The sequence below is a fragment of the Dreissena polymorpha genome, chromosome 12 (assembly GCF_020536995.1).
Source record: "Dreissena polymorpha isolate Duluth1 chromosome 12, UMN_Dpol_1.0, whole genome shotgun sequence".
Classification (NCBI taxonomy): Eukaryota; Metazoa; Mollusca; class Bivalvia; order Myida; family Dreissenidae; genus Dreissena; species Dreissena polymorpha.
In genome coordinates, this window is record NC_068366.1 from 9,717,481 (window position 1) to 9,734,517 (window position 17,037).

A 17,037-nucleotide genomic window follows, 5' to 3' on the forward strand; every position below is an offset into this window, starting at 1 on the left:
AGTCATTTGGGTCCAATATGGGCTAGCCCATATGGGAATGCCCACAAGGGTCCCATATAGGTCCCATATTATTGCGCTATCGGGAAAAATATGTAAACTTGTATTTCTTTGATTAAAAACTCATTTCTTAAAACGTATGTAGGACTAACTTGATCTAAACTGCTAATATTCTACCCAAAAATAGAAAATCAATGCATAAGCAAATAATATGCGGCCCATATGGGTCCCATACGGGTCCCATATGGGAGTCATTTGGGAGCTATATGGGCCTGCCCATGTGGGAATGGCGATAAGGGTCCCATATAGGTCCCATATTATTGCGCTATCATGAAAAAGATGTAAACTTGAATTTATTTGATTAAAAACTCATTTCTTAAAACGTATGCTGGACTAACTTGATCTAAGCTGCTAATATTTTACCCAAAAATAGAAAATCAATGGATAAGCAAATAATATGCAGTCCATATAGGTCCCATATGGGTCCCATTTGGGCCGCCCAACAAAGGACAAAATCAGCTACCGGGCTGTTTCTGGGCAAACCCATATGGGTAAGCCCAAATGGGAGTCATTTGGGACCTATATGGGTTAGCCCATATGGGAATGCCCTTAAGGGTCCCATATAGGTCCCATATTATTGCGCTATCAGGAAAAAGATATAAACTTTTATTTGATTAAAAACTAATTTCTTAAAACATATGTATGACAAACTTGATCTCAACTGCTAATATTTTACCCAAAAATATAAAATGAATGCATAGGCAAATAATATGCAGCCCATATGGGTCCCATACGGGTCCCATTTGGGCCGCCCAACAAAGGACAAAATCAGCTATCGGGCGCACATTTTTTTGAAAATTCTGTTTTTGATATGGCTTTGTTTTAAATAATGTATATACTATGATTAATATGAAGTTATTTTCAAGAGATAATTTCAATTTGAATAATCGCGCAGAAAAATAAAGTATTTAAATAATATGCGCATGCGCAGATGTTAATTCCGCCTCGCGAAAACATTCAAAACAAAAACACTCGAAACGGTAAGTTGTTAAATTGTGATATTATACACGTAATTATATATTTCTTTTGAAATCAGATATATATTGCTGATCACGCATTATTTATTTATCTGTTACTTCAATGAATGCCTGTGTGCTTAATAATTTAAATTGCATATTATTAGATTTCTTCATCGCTTTGCCTTTGTCATGTATTTTCGCGACGTAAGTCGTAACGTTCGTTTATCGCCATAGATCAATCTCTTAGTTAAACTGCTTAATTCAACTTGATTCTGCCTAAAATTCAATACAAACTATTTATAGCAGACAGGCGCATGTCTGACAAAATGAAACACTAAATTAGTAATCATGCTAATGCATGAGAATCTTACATATCTCATACATTGATAATATTAATTGAAACGTATAATATAATGTCTTTTATAGGTCTTTGATTACTTGCACGCAAGCCAAGGTTGTCTGCGTGTGGACAAATTTTAATGATTATTTAAACACCTATTTGCAGAATATTTAAAAAGTCTGTGTATTAGGAAATAATTAATTTCGTAATGTTTATTGTACAAATTTATTTCAGAAAATAAAATATTCACCACCACCTGGTTTGCCAACATCGTCTTTACAAGGAATGTCCAGCAGTGCATGACAGAGGCCGGTCACTCCCATTAAGTCCAGCTGAAGAGCCTTCCCAGTTTATAGGACAAAGTAACTAATTTTTGTGCTTGAAACTTTAACTTAAAATAATTTCAGTTTTGGAATTACTGCTTATTAAATGATAGTTAATTACATAAATAAATGATGTAAACAGATAATCCAACTGAAAAAATAAATAAAATACACAGTCATTTAGTGATCTATAATAATACATACTTCTACTAATAAAAGAAACAAATTGACGTTGACGGGCATATAGGTGCAAGTTGCTATAATCAGCCCTAGCCGTACAACAGCTGTTGGGACAAATCGGGCCCACCGCCGTTATATCTGCACACATCCGATATAATTATATAAGACCCAGCTGTGATTTATATTATTGTCAACATAATTTTAGGTACAGTTCTTTTTTACTCTGTCTTCAGATGCAGTTACACAGATTTTAACGGTGTTGGAAACAATCAGAGACGAGAACAGGGAAATGAAGCGGATGCTGCAGCGGCTCTTGGCTAGGTCAGCTACTGATGACGAGCCAATGCAACTGCCAGAGAACATCAGTCTTCCAATTGGAACATTTGAGCAAATGGATGAGTTCGAAGAGCATCTTGGTGATGAAGCTACGATCCATCTTTTCTAGGACTGCTGCATAGTTCAAGCTTTTTTATCAAATATATTAAGCAATGTTGTCAATGTAATTGACAGTTCTTTCTTCATTGATCCTAAACCATTCCTTTAAGGCTCATCTTCTAAGAAAGCATACAATTTTTTTTATCTGGAAATGAAATGGTATATATTCCTTTGCAAAAGAAGAAACAGCATTCCAGTTTTTGAAGGTTTTAAAAGACATATATATATATATATCATGTGCAATTACGAAAAACACTAGAATGTATGAAGATATCAAAGATAATAATATGGACTTGTTCTCGAAAAAGGATTTGCCATTTATTTGAGTTTTGGATTTTTTTGCAGGGTTTTTAATTTCTAGTTTATAAAATATTTTGTTTAGTCTTGCAAGTATGTTTCAAAGCTCTAGATAAGGATTTGTGAAATTAGTAACGGTATTGCCACTGACAGAAAGAAAAGGAGTAACGCTGAAAATCAATTAGTACCTGTACTACCATATCCAAAAATACAGGTAGTACTGTACTACCCGTGTTCTTGGATATTGATGGGTGTATACCTTACTTTACAGAAACATTTGCAGCAATGATAATAAATATATTTTGCTTCTTAAACAGTTACTTTATTAGGTTTTCCATTCTGAATTATGATGCAAATACAACTACACATTAAAACTCATGACTAAATACTATAACTTTATTTTGCTTGACAAGAAAACACAAGCCAACTTGTAAGCTAAGTAAATGAACACCAATGTCACTGTCTCATCTGAAAAGAATCATTGCTTTAGCAGTCAACTGTCAAAGTTGGCATAGACTATGCCAACTATTACAGTTAAACGCTCAAGCAAACACTTCAACTGGGCTTACAGATTGAATGTCAGAATGGTTAGACGACCGTATGTAGCCATTATATGACAACAAAGTGTTTATTTGAACCGCTTTCGGTTAAGCCGGCCTTCCATGCTCGCAGACATATTGTTTTTCACGGGCTTACAAGTTACCGGAAATCACGCCACAGAATAGATAATAATACTGGAACCCAATCTACAACTTTTCGGTAATTTAAATTAATGAAAGAGGCCGTTAGGTAAGAGACCAACAAATATGCCGCGCTGACACCGACGTATCAGTACGGCCAGATTTTTTTTCGTAAATGCGTAAAAGGGATATTAAAGTCGTAATTGTACGTCCAGTTCATAAAAATAAATGCGTAAGCCTTCATGAAAAAGCCGTATTTACGTCTGTACGGCCCTTATCTGGAGCTCTGATGTTTTCTACAAATGTTCTTTGAGTACATGGTGTGTTATTTGTATTGGGTAAAGATTTAATATGCATGGGTATGCTTTTGAGTAATGTGTAGTACATCAGGAAAATACTTGAAGGTATTCTGTATATGTATTATATATTAAATATCAAAATAATAGAAGTCCTTAATTCTATAGTTGTATAACTGGTCAACATATATAATGTTATAGAAAAACGTCTTATTGCTTGAAGTTATGTCTTTATTGTTCCATGAAATAGTTTTACTGTTGGTTTGGGTTTATAGATTATGAGTAACATTACTCCATGCGGATAGAACATTAGATAGAAACATGTTTTCGTTAGCAACTTCATGTAAAATATTTTTTCTGATGTTACATTCAAAAAGTTAGGAATCACCATATTATTTTAGAATTCTCTGGTAGAATAGTTAACGTGGGATCCTCCTGCTATGTATGTATGTATCCATGTATATGTGTGAAATACTTTATGTGAATAAAAGTTGAGAGTACTTTAATAAATTTTTAAGTCTTTTAACAAAAACCTTGTATTTCTTGCAGGATAATGATATTTAGCTCTTGAACATTTTGATATCGCTCTGTTCCAGCAAGAAGAAATAGATAAAACATTAAAAAAAATGAAATTGGAAGTACATGTACAAGAATATTTTGTCTGATGTTCAATTTGAACACAGTATTTCATGTTTGCAGCCTACATATTATTTCTAACATAACCTGAATTTCCATTAATGTGTTGTCCAAAATTTTACAGGCTCTGTGTACCCATATTGAATACAATGCTACCAGTTTGTAGCCCATATTTAGAACAATACTGCCCGTATGTAGCCCATATTGAGAAAAAGGGCTACTCTTATGTAGCCCATATTGAGTAAAAGGGCTGCCTGTATGTAGCCCATATTGAGTAAAAGGGATGCCCATGTTGGACCTATATGGGTCCCATGTGGGCACCTATATGGGCCCCATGTGGGCTGCCAACATGGGACCCAGATGGGTAGTGCAACCGGGCTCCACATGGGTCCTATCTGGGCTGCCCCATATACTTTCATGGGGCAGCCCAGATGGGACCCATGTGGAGCCCGGTTGCACTTCCCATCTGGGTCCCATGTTGGCAGCCCACATGGGGCCCATATAGGTGCCCACATGGGACCCATATGGGTCCCATATAGATTGTTTGCTGGGACGTACCGAATTTTAGCATTCAGCGGAAAGGATTCAGGGTTAAAACCGATTGATGGCTAACCTAACTTTACATTAAGCCAATAATTAATTAAAAAAACACATTTCAAAATTAATGTTCTCTTTTTATTATATATTTAAAAAAATATCAAATTATTTGGATCAGATAAACATATTGACATTATATCAGGATCATACGAAAACCTTGAGCGATGATTCTTAGTGTTATTTAATGTTATCAGTCTTGATGATTTGTTGTTGATTGAATCTTAAATATGATGCATTTCACATTATAAAGGCTTCGATCGTATCTATTACTGAAAATATTCACTGTCAAAATAGCTGAACAGAGTTCTTAAGAATTTGGTTGTGTGTAACCCTTAAAAGTAATCTGGCATTATAGGGTGGTGTTTTTGTGACAGCAGTAACGACGCGCGAAGAATTTTGAGTGAATCGTTTGGTTACATAATGACGTCTAAAGTTATTAAATGAGCGCAGATATCGCAGAGGGTTCGTTCTCTATGGAAGCGTCTTTGCCAGATGAGGACGACCGCATCACTGAGCGGACTTCGTGGAGTGTAATTTTGCCAGTATAACCTGATACTATTTTTTCATGGCATATTGTCATAGGAAATTGGAAAATGCATCCCTTAAAATTTTCTTCACTGCTTGAATTTGAACTAAAATGTTATACATTTTATTTTACGGTGCTGTTTGGCCCATTTTATGTTTACAAATTACAAGCTTGCATCATTATTGTTGGTATTCTATTATATCAAGTAATTTGTCTGAAATTATCTTACAAACCTGATGTAGTATGATTTATGAGGTATGTCTTCACCCATCTCATTGTAGAGAAAGATCTCTTCTGTTTCTGTAAATACTGGCATGCAGAGCAGAACGAGAGGGCATCTTCGAACATTGGGGTAGGAGTTTTCCGTTGCAAGGGTAAGCGCCGACTCGAGGGTTTTGAATGGCTAGGTAGATAAAATCTGCCACTTTGCCTTCCCCCTTCTACACTCCCTGGCAAATGTTGCATCGTCAACCTCAAGGTCCGGCTGAAACTCAGTGAAAATCTCTTGAACAAGATCGTCTTTTATTTCGCTCACCTTCAATATACAATCAAAGCGCTGTAGGTGCTAGAGGACTGGAGCTAGATTTAGTGTCCTTCAGAAGAAGTATTTTCTGAATTTCTCTCTTTGTCGGAATGAATAAGGATTGACCCTAGCGGTTGAGTGGAGAAGCTCAGAGACTGTAAAAAAAGACAATATGTGTGTATATACTACAGTGTACAAAGACGGTGAAGGACTCGGGGATACTGGTTGTGAGATTCAACCAGTGCGCCTTGCAGTGAGTGTATACAGCTCTCGCGACGACGGCTTGGTTGCGAGCCTGGACCCCCTTCTGCTTCCCGGACATGTTGGACGCACCATCATAACCTTGACCGCGCATTTTCTGAATGTTTACTCAAAGAGCTTGAAGGTTCTCGAGGAAGGCATTAGCCAGAGCTTCGCCCATGGTAGACATGAACTCGGCAAACCCAAAGAACTCCTTCCGAAGAAATGCTTTCTCTGCATCATGAAATCGAAGGCAGAAAGCCATTTGCTCCATAGTGGCAGCATCAGTGGCTTCTTCCGCCATAAATTAGAAGCAGAACGACTGTACTGGATGTTGGCTGGTCTGATTTTCCGTCGAAAAGATCTCTGTACAGGGCCAGTGGTTCTGTAATATTTTATGAGTCTACTTGTCCACGGACAAGTTGGACCCACAAATTCACTTGTCCGTACCAAAGAAGTACTTGTCCGTACTTTTAAGATAAATAAAGGAAAACATCATTACTAATTAAGCAAATAATACAAACAAACACTTTTGTTAAATTCTATTTTTGATGATATACATAGTTAACTAGAAAATACAAGCAAGATGTGCAAACAATAAGAACAAGTTTAAGTCACACATGATAACATCTCGGATATTTAATAATCTCAACATGACTAGAAAATTCACTTGAAATAAAATGATCTCCGCTAAATATAAGTATATAATTATCCGCTTATAAAGGAAACTCCTTAAAAAGTTTACATTTACACACACCGGTAACGTGTTCAATCCAAGTAAATTCAATTAGCCAAGATTCAACAAATTCTCGTTTTCGCTTGGCGTCGTATGCTTTATCATATTCATACTTGGCTTTTCTCTTCTTTTCCGAAGCCGAACTGATTTTATCATTGGTCTGATTAGCGTCATGTCTTGACGTTAAAGTGGTTTTATTTTAAAAAATCGAATGCAGGTCGGTAAAACATGTTTGCGGCCATATGCAATTTACGAAAAATGTTATCTAATGGGTGATTGGCTGTTGCTATACACGTTGCGCTGGTTTCTCTACTATAAATGTTACCTTATGCGTGATTGGCTTTTGCTATATACGCGTGGACTTTTTTACTATATTAAATAAGTATTATCAGAAAATAACCTACCTCCAGTTAAAAAAGTGTGCTTGTCCGCAGATTAATCATAAGCTATTTTCATAAACTTTTGTTTTTTATTTTCGGAAAATATTGAAGTTTAGTTCTCGAAACTAAATTTACCACGGAAATTTTACTTGTTCCCGGACAAGCCAGCTTTCAAAAACTACTTGCCCGGAAGGGGAAATTGACGACTCGGACAACTCGGACAGCATATTTCAGAACCCCTGAGGACGACATCAAATAAGCAGCCATTCTTAAAATTGCACGCTTCGAAAGCAATTCATTTGGATACATAGTAGAAAACAACGATAAAGCGCAGACGATAATAATGTTAAATAAAGTCACCACCAAAAGAAACGTGACCTCAAAAGTGGTAGCTCAATCATGCATATTCTATTAAGTCGAAAAAACAAACATACTTTAAGACAGATTAAGTGTTTTCGATATGAAAACAATTCTCGCATAGAAAATATGCCTAGCCCTGGTTAGGCATCACATTTTATTGCATTTTTTTATCAATTTAATTTTGTATTTTTTCCAAACAGCGTATGCACGTGCGTATGCCCAGCTACGCCCCTGCTATGGTCATATATATTATATATATTATGCTGCTTAAGTAATGATTAATTTGTTCCTTTCATGAGAAGGTATTTTCTTGCGCCACATTTTGAAGCATTATTTTTAACAGTTACACTCAAGTGAGAAGTGAAACCTTTCGGTGTTGAAAAGTTAAACAAGGTTGGGAGTATAAGCTTGCCATGTTTTAGAGCAGCCACTGGTCTAGCCCACTGCAAAAGCATATGCATGATACTTAAAAGTTTAAGGTTTTCTCTTCATATTTCATGAAAATAGCACTGATTTGTAATATGTCAGCGGTTATTGAATTGTCTTCAGTTTAGATTTTAAAGTGTTCATGTGTTTATGTTACAATTGATTTTACAGGCATATAATGTATTGTCTTTTACAGGCATATAATATATTGTGTTTTAAACAGAAACGACCCAAGTTATCTACTGAGACTCTGACATATCCACCATCACAGACTACGGCACAGAAGAACAAAAGTCAAAATTCCATTCTACAGTCATTATCAGATGTTACCAGAGATTTACAGTTAGATTCAGGTGCAGTGAGTTTTTTCACCTTTTTGGGAATGGAGCCAGGTTCCTTTGGATTTGGAAAGATCATGGCCTTTTGACTAAAATTGGGAAATTAGTGTTGTTGGTTTTTGCAAACAAATGCTTCAAAAATGAAAATAAGTGTTTTAAATATTGTATACAATGAGGTGTAACTTGTAGTCTTTAGAGCTGGATGGGAGATGAAGAAAATGTTGAGATCCAAAAAAAATAAAAATTTTCTTTGAAACCTTCAATAGGGAATTTGTAGGTACCATGGGGGAAAAATATATACTTTTTTCCATTGTGAATGGGGCCGGATATCGACCCCGATTTGTAAAATAAAACTGAGTATGTGTGAAAATAAGTAAATCAAGAAATATGAAAAACATTAGATTATTGTTGGTATCACACCAAATTTATAGCAAATCAATCATTTTTCTTTCAAAAGTTGATATTATGAATGTATGTAACAAAAATGAAAGACAGAAATTCAGAACCTATGCATAGGCCTTTGAAAAATCACTCGACCGCTTGAATTTTGTAGTAAAGTTGAAGTTCAGTCCAGTAAAATTTATCAAAGACAAGTGAACGCTTTTTTCGGCTTCAGAAACAAAGTTCAATGCTAAAACTGCCACACTTATTGAAATTGTTATCAAATTGCTGAAAAAAGTTGTGCAAAAAGAGAAACTGTGCTTACGTTTTGACAATTTTCATGGCATCACAGGGCAATCTAAAATAATTGTTCAGTTGTGAAGACAGTTCAAGTTAAACAAATGTGTCTGGTTTAACTGCAGAGCCAATGGATTTGTCACGCAAGGCAAGTGGCTTTGTAAAGTTTTTTGAAAGCCTGTCTAGGGCCTTGGCTGCTTATTAGCCATCTGATGATTGAACCTGTTTTATGTCTTAATTGCTATTGACTCCTTAACATAAATCTCTGAGCAAACCTTAATTCTTTACAAATGCAGGCTACAGCAGTCATAGCTCCAGTGCCATGTGCTACTTGCAAGACTACAGTCAAACTGAAACAGGGCTGGTAGAGGGATCCCATACAGGGGTCATTGAGGGGTCACAAGACATGGGCTCTCTACCCGGGATCAGTGATGGGGACAGTGGCTGTCTACAGGGGGACCTTGACCTGGATGATCTTTTGTATCACTTCCGTGGGTATCACATACAATTCATCCATGCATGCCATATGTTTCAATTAGTCCTTATTGTATTTTAATATTTGACTCATATTTATTTTGTTTAGTCATTTAATATTTTGTAATAATTATTAATATAAAACAATGAACTGATGGCAAATGTAATAATATGAAATACTATTGTGAATGATAAGGATTGTTGAGATCTTTTCTGATCATTTGTTTCTAAACCAGTCTAGTCATTGTTACTTTTTTGTCCAAGTTGAAACTGATGGCAGATGTCACATTGTGTTTTTATGAAATACTATTGTTAACAATTAAAATTGATAAGATTTTTTCCGATCATTTGTTTCTTAATCCAGTCCAGTTGTCTTTGTTTTTTTTTATTGTAATGAAAGTGTGATTTGTGTGGTCATAAAAATGAAATAGCACTAGATCTATGTGTACCTTGTTCATGCCATCATTAGGCCATATTTTTTTAGAGCAGTTTTTCCGGCACCAGTTTGATGAGGAACTCCAGTTGATGCACGAGAGAATGTGTGGAATACTGGCCTCACAGGAGACCCATGTACGCCGTATAGTTCACATGGCGCTATCTGGCCAGATAGACACACAGGCAGGTTTTCTGTATTCAGTGTCTTTGTGTTTTTTTATTCTAATTCCAGGCTTTTGTAAGGACCCATTCCCAAATGGAAAAAATATCATTTTTTCCCAGTTATAGGTTTAAAAATTATCTCAGCATTTAGTTCATCTACCATCAAGCTTTATATGTTAAAGCTTAATAAATATAATATTGAAAACACTTTTCTCAATTTAAAGTATTTGTTAGCCTAAAATACAACACTCATTTCCCAATTATAGTCAAAACAACACGATTTTTCCAAATTTTAGTCAAAGCATGAGTTTTCCCAATCCATAGTGAACCGTCCCAGTTCCCAAAATGGGGAAAAAAACTGGCTGTAAGGCATAAAGACATACACTTTGAAGCTTGTGTTCACAAAACAAATTTACTTTTGAGTCTAATTTAGTGTTCCTGACCCTGAACAATGTATAAGTTCTGAGTTATGTCTGGAAGAATGCAAAGTATCTGACTTTATGAAAATAAGAACATGTTTGTTTTAAAGAAAATACAATATTTTCACATTCTGATTTATTTGATCAACAGAGTAATCTTATTATAAAGGAACAAATTTAGCGATACAGAATTGTATAGCTACCATATAAATCAAAACTAAATAATATATTGTTGTCACTTTTTTATTATTTGATCAAATTCATTGAAATTTAATCGAATTTTACACAACTACTGAGCTAGAATTTTATGGTTAATATAAAATAATGTTATGAATTATAAAAATAAAGATGATGATTGTGCTTCATTTGGTTTAAAAATGATAATAAAACTGGAAAATGTCTCTTTCAATATCATGGTCTTTCATTTCAGCCATGTGTACCAAAGACTTGTCTTGGTGTCATAACAGGTCATCAGACCGATTGCTCTGTTGTGCACACACCACAACCTGGTGAGTTGAAGATGCACTGATTGTTTGCTTTTTACAAGCATATGTGTCTTGTTCTGAGAAAACGGCTTAATTCATGTGCGTAAAGTGTCGTCCCAGATTAGCCTGTGCAGTCCGCACAGGCTAATCAGGGACGACACTTTCTGCTTTAATGGTATTTTTAGTTTCAAGGAAGTCCCTCCTTCATGAAAATCAAGTTTAGGCAGAAAGTGTCGTCCCTGGGACGACACTTCACGCACATGAATTAAGCCCTGTTTTCTCAGAACAAGACACATATAAGGCTTGATCTGCGAAAAAATCTTTTAATGCATGTGAGTAAAGTGTCGTCCCAGATCAATACCCGTTTTCCGAAAGTGGCGCTCACATGCACAAAATAGCATTCTTTTACAAGATCTGTCAGCTACAGTACTAAACATGAAGTACATATTTACATTTTGTTGTTCCAGTATTTTGCCATTTAACTTACATTGTGTAGTATTATGTTCCTATTTTCTATTGTAATAGTTTCAGTGTTGTGTTCTGTTCTTCATATCTGTTTTGTAGTTACAATTCAATGTATAATGTAATTCAAGTTTTGCTTTTTAACATGTATTTTGTAGTTCCAATATTCTTGCTCCAACTTTATTCTGCAGTGCCCAATGATGCCATCTCCAGTACGATTACTACACCGCATATAACAGAGAAAGTAACAAACACAGCTCACACAATCCTAGCATCTGAGCATAGAGAGACTGTCAAATATAATCAAACTATTAGTGATACCAATGGAAACCAGTGAGTAAAACAGAATAAACAAGAGCACTGCATAACAGGTGCCAATGCTTGGCTGCGGGTGCAGTTTTGAATAAATGAAAGCTTGTCAGAATTTTTGTTTTTATGCTCCCCCAAAATTTATTTTGGGGGGAGCATATAGTTGCCGCTTCGTCTGTCCGTCCGTGTGTCCGTCCGTGCACAATTTTTGTTCGGGCTATTCCTCAGCAACTAATGACCGGAATTCAATGAAACTTTATGGGAAGCTTCACTACCAAGAGATGTTCATATTATCAGCCGGTTCTGGTCAGATGATTTTTCACAGAGTTATGGCCCTTTGAAATTTTCCATTAACTGTACATATAGTGCAATTCTTGTCCTGGCTATTTCTCAGCAACTAATGACCGGAATTCAATGAAACTTTATGGGAAGCTTCACTACCAAGAGGAGATGTTCATATTATCAGCGGGTTCTGGTCGGATGATTTTTCACAGAGTTATGGTCCTTTGAAATTTTCCATTAACTGTACATAGTGCAATTCTTGTCCGGGCTATTTCTCAGCAACTAATGACCGGAATTCAATGAAACTTTATGGGAAGCTTCACTACCAAGAGATGTGCATTTTATCAGCAGGTTCTGGTCGCATGATTTTTCACAGAGTTATGGCCGTTTGAAATTTTCCATTAACTGTACATATACATGTAGTGCAATTCTTGTCCGGGCTATTTCTCAGCAACTAATGACCGGAATTCAATGAAACTTTATGAGAAGCTTCACTACCAAGAGGAGATGTGCATATTATCAGCGGGTCTGGTCGGATGATTTTTTACAGAGTTATGGCCCTTTGAAATTTTCCATTACCTGTACATATAGTGCAATTCTTGTCCGGGCTATTTCTCAGCAACTAATGACCGGAATTCAATGAAACTTTATGGGAAGCTTCACTACCAAGAGGAGATGTGCATATTATCAGCGGGTTCTGGTCTGATGATTTTTTCACAGAGTTATGGCCCTTTGAAATTTTCCATTAACTGTACATATAATGCAATTCTTGTCCGGGCTATTTCTCAGCAACTAATGACCGGAATTCAATGAAACTTTATGGGAAGCTTCACTACCAAGAGGAGATGTGCATATTATCAGCGGGTTCTGGTCTGATGATTTTTCACAGTTATGGCCCTTTGAAATTTTCTATAAAAAAATTCTTGTCCCCCCAACTACTGTGCCCTCAAGACGTTTCCTTTTATCTGAATATATAGTGCAATATTATGACAAAAAAAAACTTTGGGGAGCATCACCCGTCTCCGACGGTTTCTTGTTTTAGAGGTCACAGTGACCTTGACCTAGTGACCCAAAAGTGGGTGTGGCGTGTAGAACTCATCAAGGTGCATCTACATATGAAGTTGTAGGTGGAAGCGCTTGATTTTAGAGCAAAATGTCAAGGTTTAAGCTCGACGCCAGATGACACAACAAGCTGGCTATGACAATACCTTGGGTTTTCTCCTAAAACAGCCGCGATAAAAATAAGTTTTTTTGTACAAACAAAAAGTAATGCATGTATATGTTGTCTGTTAACCAAAAGGACCATAAAACAACTCATTGAAAATGATGATTTGATTCCAATTTATGAAGATTGAATGGCTAAACTAGCCAAACTTGTTTTCAGAAAGTACCACATCAATAGGTAGCCATGAGATTTGGTCATCAAGCGTACCACAACCATTAAGCTGGCAGGGCAAAACCTTATGTCAACATTATTTCTTAATAGCTATAATTAATAACTTGGTGGTATTTCTTGGCGCTTATGTGGTTTTAAAGTCTGAGGTTGTGATATTTTTTAAAAACTTCCCTTTAAATGCAAATCAGTACCATGTAACACTTCTGCTCAGAAGACAATTTTATCAGTTTCTTCGTGACTTTGTTATTGATTTTCTGTTTATTTCATGCTTTTGAAATATTAAATTAATTTATATTATGCTTGCAATTTGATTTGGCTACAAAATCTAAAATAAGGTATCACAAGCTTTTTTTACATACAGCGTCCAAAAAAATATATGGGCCATACTCTGTGAAAAGGGGGTTTAATGCATGTGCGTAGTGTTGTCCCAGATTAGCCTGTGCAGTCAGCACAGGCTAATCAGTGATGACACTCTCTGCCTAAACTTGTTTTTTGCTAAGAATTTACTTTCTTGAAAGGTAAAATATAAAAGCGTAGTGTTGTCTGATTAGCCTGTGTGGACTGCAATCTTGGATGACACTTTACGCATATTCATTAAACCCCCTTTTCAAAAGCAGGACTCATATCTTGTTTTTGTGGAGCTGATCCTCAATGGTCTAATTTTGTATTGGCCATGGTTTTTGCATATTGGACGTAATTTTTTTGTATGAAACAAGTTAAGAAATTTATTAGAAAGGTTCATATGGGTATTTTGAGCACATTAATGAGATTCTCTTAACATATTTTAAGTCAGTTTATTATAGCAAGCACTTGCACGAGCATAATTTATTTCCTTTTCAGGTCTGACTCACACAGGGACGATATTTTAACACTGATGTCTCTTTCCTGTCAAGTGAGCACTCTCCTGGCCCAGCCCCAGTTCAGAACCTAGCTGGGTCCACAGCACTGTGTTGAAAAACAATGGCTACTCTGTGATACTGTATTGGCTGCTTTGGGTAAACCATGGTCGCTACCTTGTGATTCTGAATGCGTTAGAATGCAATGCGTTTTTATCTGGATCATTTGTCACTAAGGAATGTTCACTAATTGAAAGACTTGTGATGAATAAACTATACATAAATACTAGATACATTGCTTTTCTTAAAGTAGCTGGGAACTATAATATACTTGTGGTGTGACATATCAAAATATTCAATTTTTAAAATGATTTAGTTAAAATGTGCAATATACTCATCATTTTATAAAATGAAGAGCATGTATACCCCTTTAATTCCGTGAAAAAGAAGGTGTTTATAAATATGCTGATGATAATATAAAATCTGGTTTTAATTCACGCATTTGTCTTTAACTTGTCCCTTTTATCATGTTGATACTCTTATTTTGGTGTTAGTAAATGAGTTAAATATTTGTAGAAGAAAAATAAATGGAAACCAAACACTAATTTGGTGGTGTTAAGCGGCACTAATTTGGTGGTATCCAAGGTAATACAAAATACATTTACGGCTTAACTTTTTGGGGATAATAATTGACTAAAATTTGTGGTGTAATATCAGAAAATACACTTTTTAGATTGATTTAGTTAAAATGTTCAATATACTCATCATTTTATAAAATGACGATCATGTATGCACATTTAATTCCATGAAACATATTGGGTTTTTTTCAACAAAATTAAACACCAATTTGTTTACATTTGTGATGAGATGTACCGGTAAGCAATATCGGACAGACATCGCTCTTAACTTTGAAAATCTTGAACAAGATCTTGAAATAGATCAACACTTCGAAAAAAGCAGACAAGAATAAATATAAAACCCTAAGGAACAGTAAACCAAATCAAAATAGAAAACTTGACATTTTAGACTAATGTATTGTCCACTTAAAAAATACGCAACATTGACACAAGTGTGTTTGAAGTAAAAGCTAGGTTACTGTGAAAACACCTTAAATTAGATGTTTCACAGACATTGGTGCCCCTACACCACATTTATCATGACACTGATATAACACGGTAACTATTTGTGGCAAGTTATTTTAAAGTTGCCTAAAGATACAGTCCTTTCAAGGGGAAACACGGAAATAAACAACAATCACAATAATTATGATCTTACTATATTTAACAAATATCAGGGATGTATTACAGTCAAGTTTACATGCAAATTAAATCTGAAGTGCAGACAAATAAATATCCCAATACGCATCTAAATGAAAGTCACTTCTGCAAAATACTGACAAAAGCATGTTAACAACAAAATGTTGCAATAAATCAAATATTTGCACATAAGATAAAGCAAGTTCAGTATATGACACCATGATCCCCACTTCTGATGTATCCCAGCCTGGTCTACTCGGCAGGGGCAGCAACCCTGTTGGCTTTCTGTGACTGGTTGATCTTATCTCCCATGCTGAGGGCCATACCCTGGAAAAAAACAAGTAGCATGTGTTGCTTTGCAGGCAATACTGGAGAAAGGAATTTGTACATGAACATGATAAAATAAGCAGAGTACACTGCAAAATTCGTTTTTTGCAACAAATCTTTAAGAGTTCTTATGATTTATTTCAAGACATTGCATTCTCCACTCCTGAATTAAAGTGTACAAAAAACAAGACCTATACGGAACATTTTAATGTCCATTAGTATTCTTACTAAGGAACATAGTTCCTCAAATCTTTTAAAAGGCAAATTAATTTAATTATAGACATAAATGCAACATGCTTACAAAACATTCAAGAACATTACCTCTTTCGAGACAATAAATAGAGGATATTTGTCGGATTCTGTGGAATATCGATTTTAATTCATGAGTGATAATAAAAAATCATGTGTTCACGAGTGAAAATATATTTTTTCTATGATCACTAGTGAATTAAATTCGATTTTCCATCAAATCCAACACATTTTCTTTTTATTTTATGCTTTTTTTTCACTGATTATTTATATTGTTAAAGATTTTGCTGGAATAATGACGTCATTTTGTAAAAAAAAAGACGTCATTTCACAGTAAAACAGTGAAAATTATCGATATTTTTCACTGTTATTTTTCACTGTTTGTAACAGTGAATAATCAGTTTTAATTCACTGATATTTCTCTTTAAACCACCGGAAAGCATAAAATAAATACAAGTTTACACATTTCATTCAAACAAAATACATGAAAATTAGCTGCTGATAGCTGTTTTGGCACTTCCCAGATTTAAACAACAATTGAACTCCGTCACAATTGATTATTAAATACAGCCACAGTTTCCCATCATTACCTGACTCTTTGCACGGATGCGTATGTGCCCCTGCACGGGAGCATCCGGTGACAGATGTCCGGGCTTCTCAATGCTAAGGTTGGCCAGCACGTCTTCACCAAAGATGGACTTAGCATACAGATTGGCAGCCATGAAACCACAGTCACCTTGCAGGGCCTGGGGCAGAGAACTAGTGTATGAGCCATGCTGGGAAAACTGGTCTTGATGCATGTGTGTAGGGTCATTCCAGATTAGCCTGTGAAGTCTGCACAGGCTAATCAGGGACACATTTTCCACCTAAATTGAATTTAAGCTAATAAGAGACTTCATTTAAAGGATGAATACAATAAATGCGGAAAGTGTTGTCCC

The 17,037-nt window shown here is 35.6% G+C and overlaps 2 protein-coding genes and 1 long non-coding RNA gene across 4 annotated transcripts in view; 2 read left to right on the forward strand and 1 right to left on the reverse strand.

The window, feature by feature from the left end:
- The first annotated feature begins 965 nt into the window (after nt 1-965).
- On the forward strand, nt 966-4,540 carry LOC127854057 (uncharacterized). Its single transcript, XR_008036898.1, has 3 exons — nt 966-1,037; nt 1,591-1,718; nt 2,093-4,540. It is a non-coding gene; the product is annotated as an uncharacterized LOC127854057 (long non-coding RNA).
- A 620-nt stretch (nt 4,541-5,160) lies between these two features.
- On the forward strand, nt 5,161-14,760 carry LOC127852207 (uncharacterized). 2 transcript variants are annotated; one of them, XM_052386092.1, is made up of 7 exons: nt 5,161-5,342; nt 8,215-8,344; nt 9,304-9,498; nt 9,966-10,099; nt 10,928-11,006; nt 11,636-11,777; nt 14,272-14,760. In XM_052386092.1, the coding sequence occupies exons 1-7, from the start codon at nt 5,241-5,243 to the stop codon at nt 14,360-14,362; spliced, it is 873 nt and encodes a 290-aa protein (XP_052242052.1). In that variant the 5' UTR covers nt 5,161-5,240; the 3' UTR covers nt 14,363-14,760. The 2 variants fall into 2 exon arrangements, with proteins under 2 accessions (XP_052242052.1, XP_052242053.1); XM_052386093.1 differs by having other exon boundaries at nt 5,161-5,330.
- Nucleotides 14,761-15,281: 521 nt separating this feature from the next.
- Nucleotides 15,282-17,037, reverse strand: part of LOC127852203 (coatomer subunit beta-like) — a 47,763-nt gene continuing 46,007 nt past the window's right edge. The window contains exons 23-24 of the mRNA XM_052386077.1: nt 16,690-16,845; nt 15,282-15,850 (exon numbers count right to left, since the gene is read on the reverse strand). Of these exons, the coding sequence (XP_052242037.1) occupies nt 15,776-15,850; nt 16,690-16,845 (231 nt within the window). The 3' untranslated portion in view covers nt 15,282-15,775. The remainder of the gene's footprint in view (nt 15,851-16,689; nt 16,846-17,037) is intronic.